The following is a 14,550-nucleotide window of genomic DNA, read 5'->3' on the forward strand; positions in this document are numbered from 1 at the left end:
GCTACACAGAACCAGTTGTAAATCTCAAAAAGAAAGAGTCAACTTAAACACGAAATCTGGGTCAGTGTATTTGACTGCACTTCCCTGACCTTGGACAAGGACCAGAAATGGGCATACAAATCAGAAGAAAGCCGTGACAGAAGTCAAATTTCCCATAACGAGCTAATTGCTTCATGTCTGGCTGAAGAGCAGATAGCAAGAGACAGGGAGAACATTCTGTCAGAGGGCCCCAGGCAGACTCTGGAAAGCCAGCCCTGCTCCAATAACATCCTCATGTCAGCCACTGTCCAGGACACAGGGCCCACTGGCTGGAAGAGCCAGTCAAAGGCAGCCCCAGAGAGGTGAAAAGTAAGCTAAGTAAGGAAGAAACTTCAGATGGCAGAGAAACTTCAAAGTTCCTTGCTCTTCATGACTTTTATTCAGCATGAGCCAGGTGTGACCACTGATATGAAGAATCAAACAACAAAGAAGGCTGACAATGATGCGATGGTGAAGGTAACACTGGCTTGCTTAGTCAGCATAACTTATCCTGTAACCAAGTCTTGGGTCAGGAATTAGAAACTACTGTTGTTGACATGACTGGTCACACAGAGCACTTGTACTTTGCCGGAGGAGCCACTTTCCATATGCATTCTCTCAAGTAATTCTCAAGACAGTTCCAAGAGGAAATATTACTAATCCCATTCTACAGATCATAAAATTAATGCTAAGAGAAAATGAGTAACTTATCCATGACCTGACAGCTAGTAGGTAAATAGCAAAATATGAAACCAAGTAAGCTGACTCCAGAATGTTTTTATTTATTCTTTTTACGATTTTATTTATTTGACAGAGAGAGAGAGGGAGAGCACAGGCAGAAATAGCAGCAGACAGAGGGAGAAGAGAAGCAGACTTTCCCACCGAGCAAGGAGCCTGATGCAAAGCTCAACCCCAGACCCTGGGATCATGACCTGAGCCAAACACAGACACAAAACAGACTGAGGAACCCAGATGCTCCTCCAGAATGTTTTTAAACCACTCTGACATGCCCTTCATTCCCTTGCGATATATCACGGGTTTACCAGGTCACCAGATAAGATCCACTGGTGCACTGGCCCCATTCTTTACAGAATACCCTCAAGAGCAGCCTGGCCTGAGCACTTGTTCTTTGTTTCTAAAATAGGGGAAAGCTTCAAATCTATTTTCTCCAGGGTAAGATCAAGAGGAAACATACCTCAACAGGAGGAAAGAAATCAGCATGACAGCAAAAAACCTCACCAGTGAAGGTTTTAAGATAATGAGTGAGGCAGTCAGTGGAGGAGGGGCCCTTCTTCCTCCCTGGAGATTTTTAACTGCAATGGCATCTTGCATCTTTATAAGGCTTTAAATAATTTTAACAACTTCTATGGCTACCCTCTGTGAGCCCTCTGGCTTGAGTCTCAACTCTGCAAGTAATATGCTGATGGCCCTAAAAAAGGTATACAGCCCATTTCACTTCTCTGGAACTCAGTTTTGTCATCAATAAAATAAGAACCACTGAATACAAAACTCAAGCACTGAAAAGTGAAAAACTACTAGGGAAACTCCTGACTCTTCACTCACCAAAGAAACCACCAACAGCCATTCCTTGGATCTGAACCAGACCCAGCACTGATGTTTCCAATAAAATTGATATAAAGACCCCTAGGGGGCGCCTGGGTGGCTCAGTGGGTTAAGCCGCTGCCTTCGGCTCAGGTCATGATCTCAGGGTCCTGGGATCGAGTCCCGCATCGGGCTCTCTGCTCAGCGGGGAGTCCGCTTCCTCCTCTCTCTCTCTCTGCCTGCCTCTCTGCCTACTTGTGATCTCTGTCTGTCAAATAAATAAAATCTTTAAAAAAAAAAAAAAATAAAAAAAAAAAAATAAAGACCCCTAGGATGATGTTTTCCAGCCCATAAACACCATGATTTCAGACTTTAGCAGCTGGCCCAAAGATGGAGACTTTGCTTCATGAATACAATCAAACCCAATTCCCCATGACCAGCAGTGGGGAGAGTCACAAAAATCAACCTTAAATACCTTCCTTAGGATTCTGCCCCTTAAGCTTCCAACTCTAATACCAACTGAATTCAAAGTGTGACCAATCAATGTTGTCTGTATCGATTGTCCCATTTTATGTTACTTCCACTGAACTGAAGCCTGCTAGTTTTCTCAAGTTTGGTCAGATGCCTGCTAACCCCATGGGAGCCTCACAGAAATGAGAGGCAAAAGCATGAAACTATTTCCAGACATAAAGAAATGCCCTTTTATAAGTCCATTGGTATCAGCCTTCCCTCACCTGACCTATGAGATGCATCTGTGATTCTTCTTTCAGTTTCTAGAACTCCTCCCCTTCATAAGACAGAAAAGGCAGTAGCTAGACATGGATCAGTTCACTGACTGCTGTGATATTCTTCTTCCTGGAATGATAAGTGGTAATTAAAAAGCACAACACCCTCCCCCTCAGCCAAAAAAAACATACCGCTTCCCATTTCTCTGTGGATAGGACATGTGGACATGGGCATCAGAAACTACCCAAAGGCTCCAACTTCCAGGAACACCTGAGCCAACACAGCAGGCTCAGCTATGAAAAAGTAAGGCCAAGGAGGCATCAGAGAAACAGATGGTAAACAGAACACTTTGGAAGGCCAAGATCTGGGGAGTGCCTGGGTGGCTCAGTCGTTTAAGTGTCCAACTCTTGATTCTGGCAAGGGTCATGATCTCAGGGTAATGAGACTGAGCCTGGAGTTAGGCTCTGCACTGGGCATGAAGCCTGCTTTAAAAGTCCCTGTCTCCCTCTGTCCCTAACCACCTTCTCTATCCCCCTCTCTCGCTCTTGAAAATAATGTTTTAAAAAGTCCAAGATTTGGAAGGAAAAAAATATATATCAAAGGCTAAACTCAGGGGCACCTGGGTGGCTAAGTCGTTAGGTGACTGCCTTCGGCTTGGGTCATGATCCCGGGGTCCTGGGATCGAGCCCCACATCGGGCTCCCTGCTCAGTGGGAAGCCTGCTTCTCCCTCTTCCACTCCTCTGCTGTTCCCTCTCTTGCTGTGTTCCCTCTGTGTTCCCTCTCTTGCTGTATCTCTCTCTGTCAAATAAATAAAATCTTAAAAAAAAAAAATTAAAACAAAAAAAGGCTAAACTCAATTCAACCCTTTGGAGAAGTGCAGGTAAAAATTATCTCTCCCACCTCTACCTCCAAACATACTCCATTTCTTCTCCAACTCTCTTAATAGCATTAGGTTTTGAGGCCAGGAATATGGAGTAACATCAGAAAGGGACAAAACTTCTGCTCTGAATTAGGAATATCACTTTTAAAAGCAGAAATGGGGGGCGCCTGGGTGGCTCAGTGGGTTAAAGCCTCTGCTTTCGGCTCAGGTCATGATCCCAGGGTCCTGGGATCGAGCCCCGCATCGGGCTCCCTGCTCCACAGAGGAGCCTGCTTTCCTTCCTCTCTCTCTGCCTGCCTCTCTGCCTACTTGTGATCTTTGTCTGTCAAATAAATTAAAAAAAAAAAAAAAAAAAATTTAAAAAAAAAAAAAAAAAAAAAAAAAAAAAAGCAGAAATGGCATCTTTTGGACACTTGGGTGGCTTAGTGGTTAAGCCACTGCCTTCCGTTCAGGTCATGTTCCCAGGGTCCTGGGATCGAGTCCTGCATCCAGCTCCTTGCTCAGCGGGGAGCTTGCTTCTCTCTCTCCCTCTACCTGCCACTCTGCCTACTTTTACTCTCTCTTTCTGACAAATAAATAAAATCTTTAATAAGAAAGAAAGAGAGAGAGAGAGAGAGAGAGAGAAAGAAATGGCATCTTACTAATCCCCATGCTTATAAACATGCAATGGCCAAGGAGTTTCCTGGGCCTACAACACACTTTAGGCAACAGGCTCAGCGATTAGAAACAGCTCAGCTGGTTGGCAAATCAAACTATGAGGGACATATTCACAGCTTTGAATCTTGTAAAGGCCAACTACCTCAAATCTTTGCATGACAGCTCTTAGCTATTGCCAGCTATCACAGGAGAAGTCAAACAGGATGGGTACCAAGGGTACTATCCCTAAGACACCCCACCCTAGGAAAACTAAGTGAGCTCTTCAAAACCAGGAACTCTTTCTCACTTTAGTGTCCTCAACATCTCATCTTCCATTAGGCCTGACATCTATGAGAGCCTTAAGAAAATAAAGTGAATGGTCAAATATTCTGCTGATGTGAGCAGGCTCATGGTGAGAGGAGGAGGGTAGTACATTGCAAAAGAAATCACTGTGGAGTCAGAACTGGGTTTAAAGCCTGACTACAACAAACTTTTGACCTTGGTCAAGTCACTTAACCTCAATGAGCCTATTTTTTTCATCTGTAAAATGGGGTAATACCAACTATTTTACAAGGTTAAAAGGAAGATTGAATGAGATAATGTTCTCCCACCTTTACTAGTCTGGTGTTAGTGTCCTAACTAATCTTATAGATATAAAATATGCCTTGATGGCTGTATTGGAGACAGTGTATAGGTAAGACCATGCAGTCTCACTGAGGGCAGTATTGCCCACAAGCACCGCAGGGAATGATTCTTCAGGAATAAAAATCTTAGCTATTTTAAGTTTATGCTCCTCCAAAGGGTCACAGTACATAAATAGATACATGGTATATCTTTGGTATTAAAATTCCATGGGGAGGGGTGCCTGAGTGGCTCAGTGGGTTAAAGCCTCGGCATTCCACCCAGGTCATGATCTCAGGGTCCTGGGATGGAGCCCCGCATTGGCTTTCTGCTCAGCGGGGAGCCTGCTTCCTCCTCCTCTCGCTCTCTCTCTCTCTCTCTCTGCCTGCCTCTCTACCTACTTGTGATCTCTGTCTGTCAAATAAATTTAAAAAAAAAATTCCATAGGGAAGGGACAATTGTGGGGGAGGGGGACTCAAAAGGGGATAGTGAACAAAAGGTCGAAAAACACTTGATGAGAGGTCTCAAGAGCTGACCCACTACTTTTAAAAACCTGACCACGATGGCACTCTGATCTCACACTTCCAAATTCTAAAACCTTTACAAGATTCAATATCGAGAAATAATTGTTTGCTACTTAAGCCACCCATTCTATACTATTCTATTACAGCAGCCCACAACCAACTTAGACACATCTCAATGCCTAAAACACTAAAGGCAAGGGCACTGTTAGGAGAATGAAAGCAGATATGGCCAGCAAACACAACCACACCCTTACCTATGTGCTACCTGGTTTAATCTGAAGGAACTATAAGTCTGTGTGGAACATAATTCTGTTGCTCCTGGATTCTGGTGGAAAATAGAAGAAGGAAAGATGCAGAATGTAAACCCTTCCCAAGTCAGGAAACTCTGGGAGAATTCTTCACATGTGTCCTGAGCAGGTTCTACCTTTTACAAGATTCTTGTACCAAAGTCAAACTCAATTACTGTTGATGCTAGGAATCAGGGGTTACCCAAAGCCCCATCTGAATGGCAAGGGGCTATTCTCCTCCTCCCCTACTCAGCAGTGAAGCCCTTGGTGAAAGAACATGAAGAAAAGGGCAGGATACTACCCCTTCAGACTACATATAATTAAAATAAGAAGTTCTGTGCTGTGAAAAACTAAGGCCTGCAGCTTAAGACTGACTCAGAGAAGGATAAAGTATTCATCCTTGTTCAAAAAGAGAAAAGATTAGCCTCACAAGGACAGGTCTCCAAATTGACACCAAATCCAGGAGTTAGAGATGCCTGTGCTACAGAGCGTGAGCTAAGCACCATCTGAGGCCCCAAAGAAAAATCCCCAGGAATACATGACCAAGGAGCTAGCATTTTAAGAATGTTCAGATTAGCTCTCCTGAAAAGAGGCTTACTCCAAGAGATGGCAGACAGCCTCTGCAACACAGCTTCACTGAGGAAAGGATAGAAAATAAGTAGAGAGTGGGAGGGAGAGGTAGGATGAGGTCAGAGCATGAATTGACAAAGATAATAAACAGAGAAAGGCATCTACGTATTTGGAAAAAGATACAACTTACCTTTAAAGACTCATTATTTAGGGCACCTGGGTGGCTCAGTGGGTTAAGCCTCTGCCTTCGGTTCAGGTCAGGATCTCAGGATCCTGGAATCGAGCCCCGGCTCAGTGGGTTAAGCCTCTGCCTTCAGCTCAGGTCACGATCTCAGGGTCCTGGGATAGAGCCCCACATTGGGCTCTCTGCTTAGCAGGGAGCCTGCTTCATCCCCGTCTCTCTCTGCCTGCCTCTCTGCCTGCTTATGATCTCTATCTCTGTCAAATAAATATTTTTTTTTAAAAGGCTAATTTTTCAGGGGCGCCTGGGTGGCTCAGTGGGTCAAGCCTCTGCCTTCCGCTCAGATCATGATCTCAGGGTTGTAGGATCCAGCCCCGCATCAGCCCCGCATCAGCTCTCTGCTCAGAGGGGAGCCTGCTTCCTCCTCTCTCTGCCTGCCTCTCTACCTGTGATCTCTGTCAAGTGAATAAATAAAATCTTAAAAAAAAAAAAAAAGACTCATTTTTCAAAAACTATTCTCATTAATAGTAAATCTTCATTCTTTGAGGGTAGAAGTTACTGCATTCCTATGTCCATTAATGGGTTCCTCCTCATTTAACCACTCTTCCAAGTAAGCACTCTCTTTTTTTTTTTTTTTTTTTTTTGAAAATTTTAAAGTAATCTCTACACCCAAGATAGGGCTCGAATTTAGAACCCCAAGATCAAGAGACATGCTCCACCAACTGAGCCAGGTTCAGGTGCTCCAGCAGTCCCATTTTTATGCATTGGAAAACCGAGCCTGAGAGGTGACTTGTGCAAGGTCATATGGCTAGTAAGTGATAGATTCAAAACATGTTCACCACACACCAAAAATCTACTAAGTCCACTTCAAAAGAACTTTTTACTCATCTGAAGACAAGTCAAGTGAAAGTGGCTTTAACCATGCATGCCACTTGGGGTTAAAAAAAAAAAAAAACCAACAGTATGGCATTATGTATTAATGAAACTGATCACTAATATGGCTCAAAAATGTCTCTGAAGACAATTTCAGAGGTAGATTTTCAAAACTGCTTCAGACAATAACAGTTCACTTAAGGCCACACTCCCACCACTCACACCTACGCATACCACTCTAAAGGAGAACAGCACTCAATGAAGAAGTTCTAGCATGTTTACTTTAAAACTCATGTTGTTAATTTTTCAGTTTCACTTCACTAGCCTTTTATTGGGTCAGTGAAACACACCAAGGGTCAAAGTTGGCCTCTGCAGAGAATAACTGGTCTCCAAAGACATCAGGGAAGGTCAAGAAAGCAGGAATCCAAGAATAAGGCAACTTTTCATTCCTGGATCACCACCGCCTTACTAACATATTCCCCATTCCTACTCTCTGTAAAATGGGGGAAATAAGTCTTTTCTATAGCCAATTTCATTTCAGAACACCTCATAATTAGCAGATTAAATTCATTAAACAACCAAAAGAAAAACATAAATCTAGTGTGGCAACACTTTCTTAAAAACCTAAGAGCCACATTCTCGGGTGGCTCAGTTGTTGGGCGTCTGCCTTCGGCTCAGGTCATGATCCCAGGATCCTGGGATCAAGCCCCACATCCGGCTCCCTGCTTGGCAGAAAGCCTGCTTCTCCCTCCCCCACTCCTCCTGCTTGTGTTCCCCTCTCTCCCTGTGTTGCTGTCAAATCTTAAAAAAAAAGAAACCCCCAAGGGCCATATTCTCAACTGAAACCACACATCAACTTAAAATCCACGTTATACATCAATCCTAACATCCTCATACCCTGGCTCCCATCAAAATCCTATCCAAACCCCAAATCTGGCTATATTTCTATCAGACAACCAAAAAAGCTTGGGTGGGGTGGGAGCTAAAAAGACACAAAGATATAAAACAAAACTTTTGCACTGTCATAACACTGCTACTGTTTATAAACACATCAGTTTCTTTTCTTAGCAGACATGGAAGATTCAATCTCCTCCTGCCTACCTCCTCCGGGTTAATCTAACCCCTTCAATCCCCCCAAAGAAGTTCGTAGTTGGTTTTGTTTTACTGAGGCCAGAAAGCCACACAAACTGAAGTCAATGCCAGATATTAAACTTTTTAGTAGAAAACTGACAATACATATGCGGGGCGGGGGGCAATTTTTTTTTTTTTTTTTTTAATACCTCTACCTTCTAGAATGCAAAGAAACCCCCAATGGCCTCTCAGGTGCTAGGTATTCTTTCCCACCTAGAGGCCCATTTCAGGAGCTCCTATGGCAACAGATTCCCTCCAGTCTTCTATAGGAGAGACTCTCAAAGCAAGAATTTCAGGACCCTCAGAATCACCTGGGAAGCACTGCAGGTGCCCATACTCTACTTTAAATGATGTCCCTGAGTACAGGCCAGGGATGTACACAACCTCCTAGGTGATTTGAAAAACACCAAAGTGTAAAATCCGCACTTCAAAGACAAGTCTTCCATCTACCAAGAAAAAGGACAACACAAGTCAGGCGTGGAAATACGACGAAGGCATATGGTCAATTCCATATGGTGAAGAGACATCGAGGCCTCGGCCAAGAACCAGAATGTCAGCAAAGGAGCGGTTAGATGCAGAAACAGGGTGAAAGAAGGAAACAGAAAAGGAAGCTGAAACAAAGATCAGAAGCTAGTCTCGAAATTCCCACCGCCTCATACCCTGGCACTTAAAAAAAAAAAGTTACGGGAGACGCTGTGAACAAAAAAGATAAGTGAGGCGACTCCTGGGCTGAGGCCAGGTCTCACTTGGGCGTCCTGCTTTGGAAGAAGGCGATGTATAGGTTGAGGGGGGCAGGTGTCCTGTGTGGGGACCCCGGAACAGTTGTGGGAAGAGACTAGGACACCGGTCCAAGACTCCCGCCCAGCTCCAGGGCCGGGCGGCCCCCTTCGCCCCTACCTTCGGCTTCCTGCCCGGCAGCCGAGAGGTTAGACACAACCCCCACAATTCCAGGCGGCTGCAGCGACAACCAGCTCACCATGCGCAGACGCGGCGGCGACCCTCTGAATCTGTGAGCGCGCAGTTATTGCGTCACTGGCCGTCTCGCCCAATTGCCGCCTTCCAGAAAAGACGTGCGGCCTCCTCCCTCCCTTTCCTGCTAGCGAGCTTGTTAAACCCCGCCTCTCTCCCCTGCTTCTGCTAAGTTCCCCCTCTTCTAACGCACAGGTGATGGAGGCCTTTTACTCTGTATCCCTCCGCCAGAGTGAGACACGTCTGAAGGAGATCCCCACGGGCCTGATTTTGCTTCTAAGCCAGACTGAAATGGGAGTTTGAAGTCTCATCTCTGATTTCCCAACAGTTTAATTTCTTTCTAGCGGAAAGAACAACAGAAGGAAACCAGAGGACGTGAGGCCTAAAGAGAAATCAAACTGTTGCCAGTGTGGGATACATCCGAGTCTCAAGCAGTAAAAATAGTCCTTTGAAAATTCATGCAGATAGGTCACTAGGAAGTCATTTAGTTTTTTATATTTACGTACTGCCTGAACTTACACAACCAATCATTTTCAAAGTTATAGTCATCCACAGTTCAAATTCTGCTCTACCCCTGAATATCTTATGGGCTATGTGTTGCATATATATTTACTAATAATTTCTGAAGATCAGAACTGTCCCGTCCTTTTTATAGATGGGGAAGCTAAGGGTCAAAGAAGTTGAACTTGTACAAAGTCGCAGGAAGTAATCAAACTGAGAATATAAGCCAGATTTGGGTGATCCCAAAGTCCCTTTCTCTTTCCATGATAAGACCTTCCCCTTGACCAGAGGCATTTAATCTGACAAGTCAAATGGAGTGTTTGCTCCCTCAGGACCTGAGAGTCCAGACATCGTGATTCCTGGACATTCAGAAGTGGAGAAAACGACTATCCAAACAAGCTGCAACTTCCCCCCAAATAGCAGGTTTTTTCCAAGAAGAAACAATCAACCGGTCTCTGGTTTGGGTTTCTAGCAGTTGATCTACTTTCTTGATTATGTTTACTTCAAACAGATGGGAAATTGACTTTGCAGCTGTGAGCAAACTTGGTTAGTAGCCTGGGGAAAGAGAACAAGACTTTGGGCAATAGTTGAGTGGGAAGTGACAGGGTTTTTTTTTTTTTGGGGGGGGGGGGTCCTTCCTTCCTTCCTTTCTTTCTCTCTCTCTTTCCCAGAAAAGTCTGCATAGAACACTTTCCTGGGACTAAGTGGGAAAGGACAGCTATCAGCTCACTTTTTCCATGGAATACTGGGGAGGCTAGCAAGGGTAGCCCAGGAATAATTCTAGCTTGTGTCACTGCCTAGTACCATGAAGATAAATAACAAATGTTCAAAAGTGCACAATGGTAATTCACAGAATGAATATATAAATTACAATCGTGCCTGAAGCAAGTTATAAAAAGACAGTAACAAAGTGCTACCAAAGTAATATGCTTATAAATAGAATAAGCTGGGCGCCTGGGTGGCTCAGTGGGTTAAAGGCTCTGTCTTTGGCTCAGTTCATGGTCTCAGGGTCCTGGAATCGAGCCCCAAGTCGGGCTCTCTGCTCGGCAGGGAGCCTGCTTCCTCCTCTCTCTCTGCCTGCTTCTCTGCCTACTTGTGGTCTCTGTCTGTCAAATAAATAAATAAAATCTTTATAAATAAATAAATAAGTTCAAATGTTAGAATGAATAAATAAATGCATGGCCAAGAGAAGAGTCCAGCTAGACACAGAGAGGCCAGTACTCAGAGCTTGGTTTCTTTCTTGGGACAGAGCTAACTGGGTAAAGTGTATGGGGAAGGGAAATTCTGAGCCCCGCCAGTGCCCCAAACCTTGAAAGGACCTGAGGACCACTTTCCCAGGAGAACCAGCTCTGACCTCAGGCCACCTCGACTGCTAAAACCAGTATGCAGGGCTAGGCCTAAGCAGACAGCCCCTATTTTCATGGCCAGCAAACAAGGAGGACCACTGTAAAAGTGGGAAGTTTGAATTATAGGGAACAGAATGGGTGATGGGATCACAGAAGTCTCCTTTCTGTTTCCTTGAATTACTCTTGGAATTGGGCAGAAATAGACTCACTGGGTTCTTACCCTCAAAGAGCTCAGGGTCAGATAAGAGACACAGAAATGTAAATAGATCAAAGCAACACTGTCCAACTAGGACTATAAAACAGAAATATTAACAGAGCTATAAGAAGAACCCCACTCGATTCACACTGCTGTCTTTCTTTCCAAATCCCTTATGTGAGTACATCTTTTCTCCATTCATCATCTTGTTTGCTCCCTGTGAGGCAGATAGGGCAGATTTTATTCCCATTTTGCAGATAAAGCAAAATTCCTTGAACTCATCAGATCTATGTTGTCCAATATGGTAGCCAACAGCCACATGTAGTGTTTAGATTTAAATTAATTAAATTAATTAAAATGAAAGAAAATTTAAAACTCAGTAGTCATAGTAGCCTCATTTCAAGTACTCAAGAGCCACATGTGGCTAATGTCTACCATACCATACAGCACAGATAATAGAACATTTCTGTCATCACAGAAAGCTCTATTGAACAACAGCACTTTAGAGGTCCTGAGAGACAGTGCAAGGGCAGGAGTATGGAGTCAGAGCTCTCAGTGTTCCCAGAAAAGCTGAGTAGGGCTGCCAACATAGAACAAGCAAGAAGCTGAGGGGCACTTCCAAGGAGACCAAGAGGAACTGGTCTTCGAAAGCAGGGTCCTCCACTTCCTGGGCTGCACACAGATGGCATGGGTGGCAGCAGCCAAGGCATGGTAGAAACCAGATGATCTCTACACTGAAACCTGGGCACATTTGAGCCCACATAAGCAGCTTCCTTGGTGGAACTCAGGAATTCTAGGTATCTCAACTCCAGAAAATATCAAGGATGCCAGTGACTGTGTTTTCCTCTGTCTTAGGTTCATCTCTGAAGGCCTCATTAGCAGAAAAGGAAAAATAACAATCCCTTTCACGTCCTGTGAAAGAGATGTGAGACCTCACATGTCACCTGCTGTCACCTACTAGAAGGCCTTGGCAGCTCCAGGGGGCTTTGACCAGAAAAGTCAGTAAATTTAAGCTGCATTTGCCCTCAGCTAAACAGGTTTCTCTAGTTCAAAGGAAAAGCACTCAAAAGAAGAGACCTACAAGACAGACAAGATTTCAAAGGGTTCTCACCAAACAGCTCCCACTGAGGCCAAAGCAAAACCCCAAGAACCATGATTCTGTCTCCAGAAACACCTTCATCCACAACACCTACTCAGGGACACAGACATCTGACACAAATTCGGGCACCCACAAAGACAGTCAACCACAGGAACACACATACACACACAGCTAGGGCAGCCACTGCTACAGCCCTGTTCCTGTTAGCCACTGCTGCATAACCAAGCATCCCAAAATAATCATTTACTTAGCAATTTGGGTAGGGCTTGGCAGGGAAGAACCAACTCTGCTCTGTGTACTGTCAGCTGGCATGGTTCAGTGAAGGCAAGAGGCTCAACACATGGCCGGCAACTGATGTTGGATGTCAGTTGGGACCTCCACTGGTTACTGTCATCCAGGACATGACGAGCGGCCTCTCCCAATAGCTGCTTGGCCTCCTCACAGTTTGATAGCTGGTTTCTAACAATGAGCATCCCAAGGGAACAAAACATAAAAGTGCATGGTATTTTTATGATCTAGCTTCAGAAGTCACATAGCATCTTTTCTGCCATGTTCTGTTGGTTGAGGGAGTCACAGAGGTCTGTCTACATGGAAGGAAAAGGAAGGAGAAACTCTCTCTCTCTGAAAAAAGTTGACATCATATGGTAAGGAGAACATGTGGGAGGGGATGTATCACAGCAGCCATCTCTGGAGAATAGCCACAAGCCCCACACCCTGTCACAGACACCCACAGTCGTGCACACAGCTTACATATCCAGAGTCATACAGAGTGCACAGATGTGTTTACACCTGTACATAAATGAAAACTTCCTGCATTCACATATACGAACATGTCACCTAATGCTATGCCTTTTGTCACATATATATTTCTTACATAATTACACAATTAGAAGTGTTTAGGGAAACATGAAGGCATACACTAGAGAACAACCTTGAACATCAAACAGAGACCCTAAGCAAACCAGATTGGGAGCAGATGGAGTATAATCTAGATGTGAGTTGTCCCCTCACCCTGCTCCATTTCCCCACCAAGAACCCATGGCTGCACAACCATCAGTGTGAAATGCAGAACTTATTGCAGGTGTCACAGGCGTGATGGAGGAGAATGTTAATCCCACATACCCCGCAGCAGACAACCTGGAAGCCTACTTGAGCAGTTCTTTCCTCCCAAGTCCCTGTCTCACTTCCATCACTCTGTGAATCATTTTTACCTCTTCTTTCCCTTGGATGGTACCCAGTTAGCCAGCTCACATCTCTGTCTCCTCCTGGATTCTTCCTCAAGCCTCCAAATTCTTCACTCCTTTACCATACAGAGAAGTACAAGTTTGCCCAGATCCATTAGAAAGGGCTTATGTAAATACAGACAGGCAAGGACTGGAGCTGGAAGCAAGGGGGTCTAAAGACAGGCTACGCTCTCATCTCTCCTTCTCATGGACCACCTGTCCTCTTGCTCTTGTCTTCTGTATCACACCAAGATGTCTGACTGACCAAGACGGTTTAACTCTACATTCCTAATTTGGGCTGAACCAAGTTGACTGGAACACTTCTTTGCAATCTCGACTCACCCACCCACACCTGGAAGATTGCTAAGAACAAGGCCACTGCAGGGCTGTTGTAGGGCAGCCTGTGTGGGCCCTCTCCCAGTCCAATCCGTGCCTCCCACATACAAGGGCCAGGGCTGCTTCTCCAAGCAGAGAGCTGCAGATGGGATGCTGTCTGCTGTAGGGCACTCCCGGGTGTGACAGGCACAGTGACTGACCATGCCTGCACATGCTAGCATGGTCCTGGGTCAGTAAGTCAATGAGGGGAGAACATTTCCCTCCTCTGACACTGTCCCTCATAAAGGTTCCTAAGCACGCAAGCTTTGGGAGATCACATATGGAGAATAAGGCTGACTCTGCTGACTCTGTGGCATGTCTCAGAATATTAGGTCATCAAATCCAGCATCATTGTTAGCAGGGGAGACTGGATTTGGGACTGCAGAACAGTTTTTAAATGGCTTTAGAATCAGAAAGATGGCTCAAATCCTGACAGCCTCTCAATAGTTAAGCAAGTTGTTCTAACCCTAACCTACCTTCCAGGGCTGTTTCCCTATAACCTGGAGATAATACTAGTATTCCCTTCAATAACTGTATGGTGATTAAATGAGATGACATATGCAAAGTACTCAGCCCAGTGCCTGGCACAGTAAGTGCTAGTTACTAGTACTATTCTTTCCCAGGCCTTTTGGTTACATAGATGTGGCACTAAAAGCTGGGTACAGTTAAATCACACACAATACATGTACAGATACTTAAAAGCTCACACAGGAGATCCTGCTTTATATTCCCACTTAACATTTGAACTAATTATTCCACTGGCAGGTCTGCACTTTCCACACACACATTATATATCATGCCCAGGCTGTATATGGGCTTTTGTGAAAAGGTTGGAAAAAGAAGTATTACTC

The 14,550-nt window shown here is 44.7% G+C and overlaps 1 protein-coding gene across 8 annotated transcripts in view; it reads right to left on the reverse strand.

Moving 5' to 3' along the window:
* Window positions 1-9,035, reverse strand: part of SIL1 (SIL1 nucleotide exchange factor) — a 218,465-nt gene extending 209,430 nt beyond the window's left edge. For 2 of the 8 annotated variants that reach the window (XM_059174707.1, XM_059174704.1), the window contains exon 1: window positions 8,888-9,021. In XM_059174707.1, the coding sequence (XP_059030690.1) occupies window positions 8,888-8,969 (82 nt within the window). In that variant the 5' untranslated portion in view covers window positions 8,970-9,021. Of the gene's footprint in view, window positions 1-8,887 lie in introns of all 8 variants that reach the window. The other 6 variants (XM_059174708.1, XM_059174697.1, XM_059174698.1 and 3 more) reach the window with 5 other exon arrangements.
* Between the last annotated feature and the right edge of the window lie 5,515 nt (window positions 9,036-14,550).

Source organism: Mustela lutreola, chromosome 5 (genome assembly GCF_030435805.1).
Source record: "Mustela lutreola isolate mMusLut2 chromosome 5, mMusLut2.pri, whole genome shotgun sequence".
In the NCBI taxonomy this organism is placed as follows: domain Eukaryota; kingdom Metazoa; phylum Chordata; class Mammalia; order Carnivora; family Mustelidae; genus Mustela; species Mustela lutreola.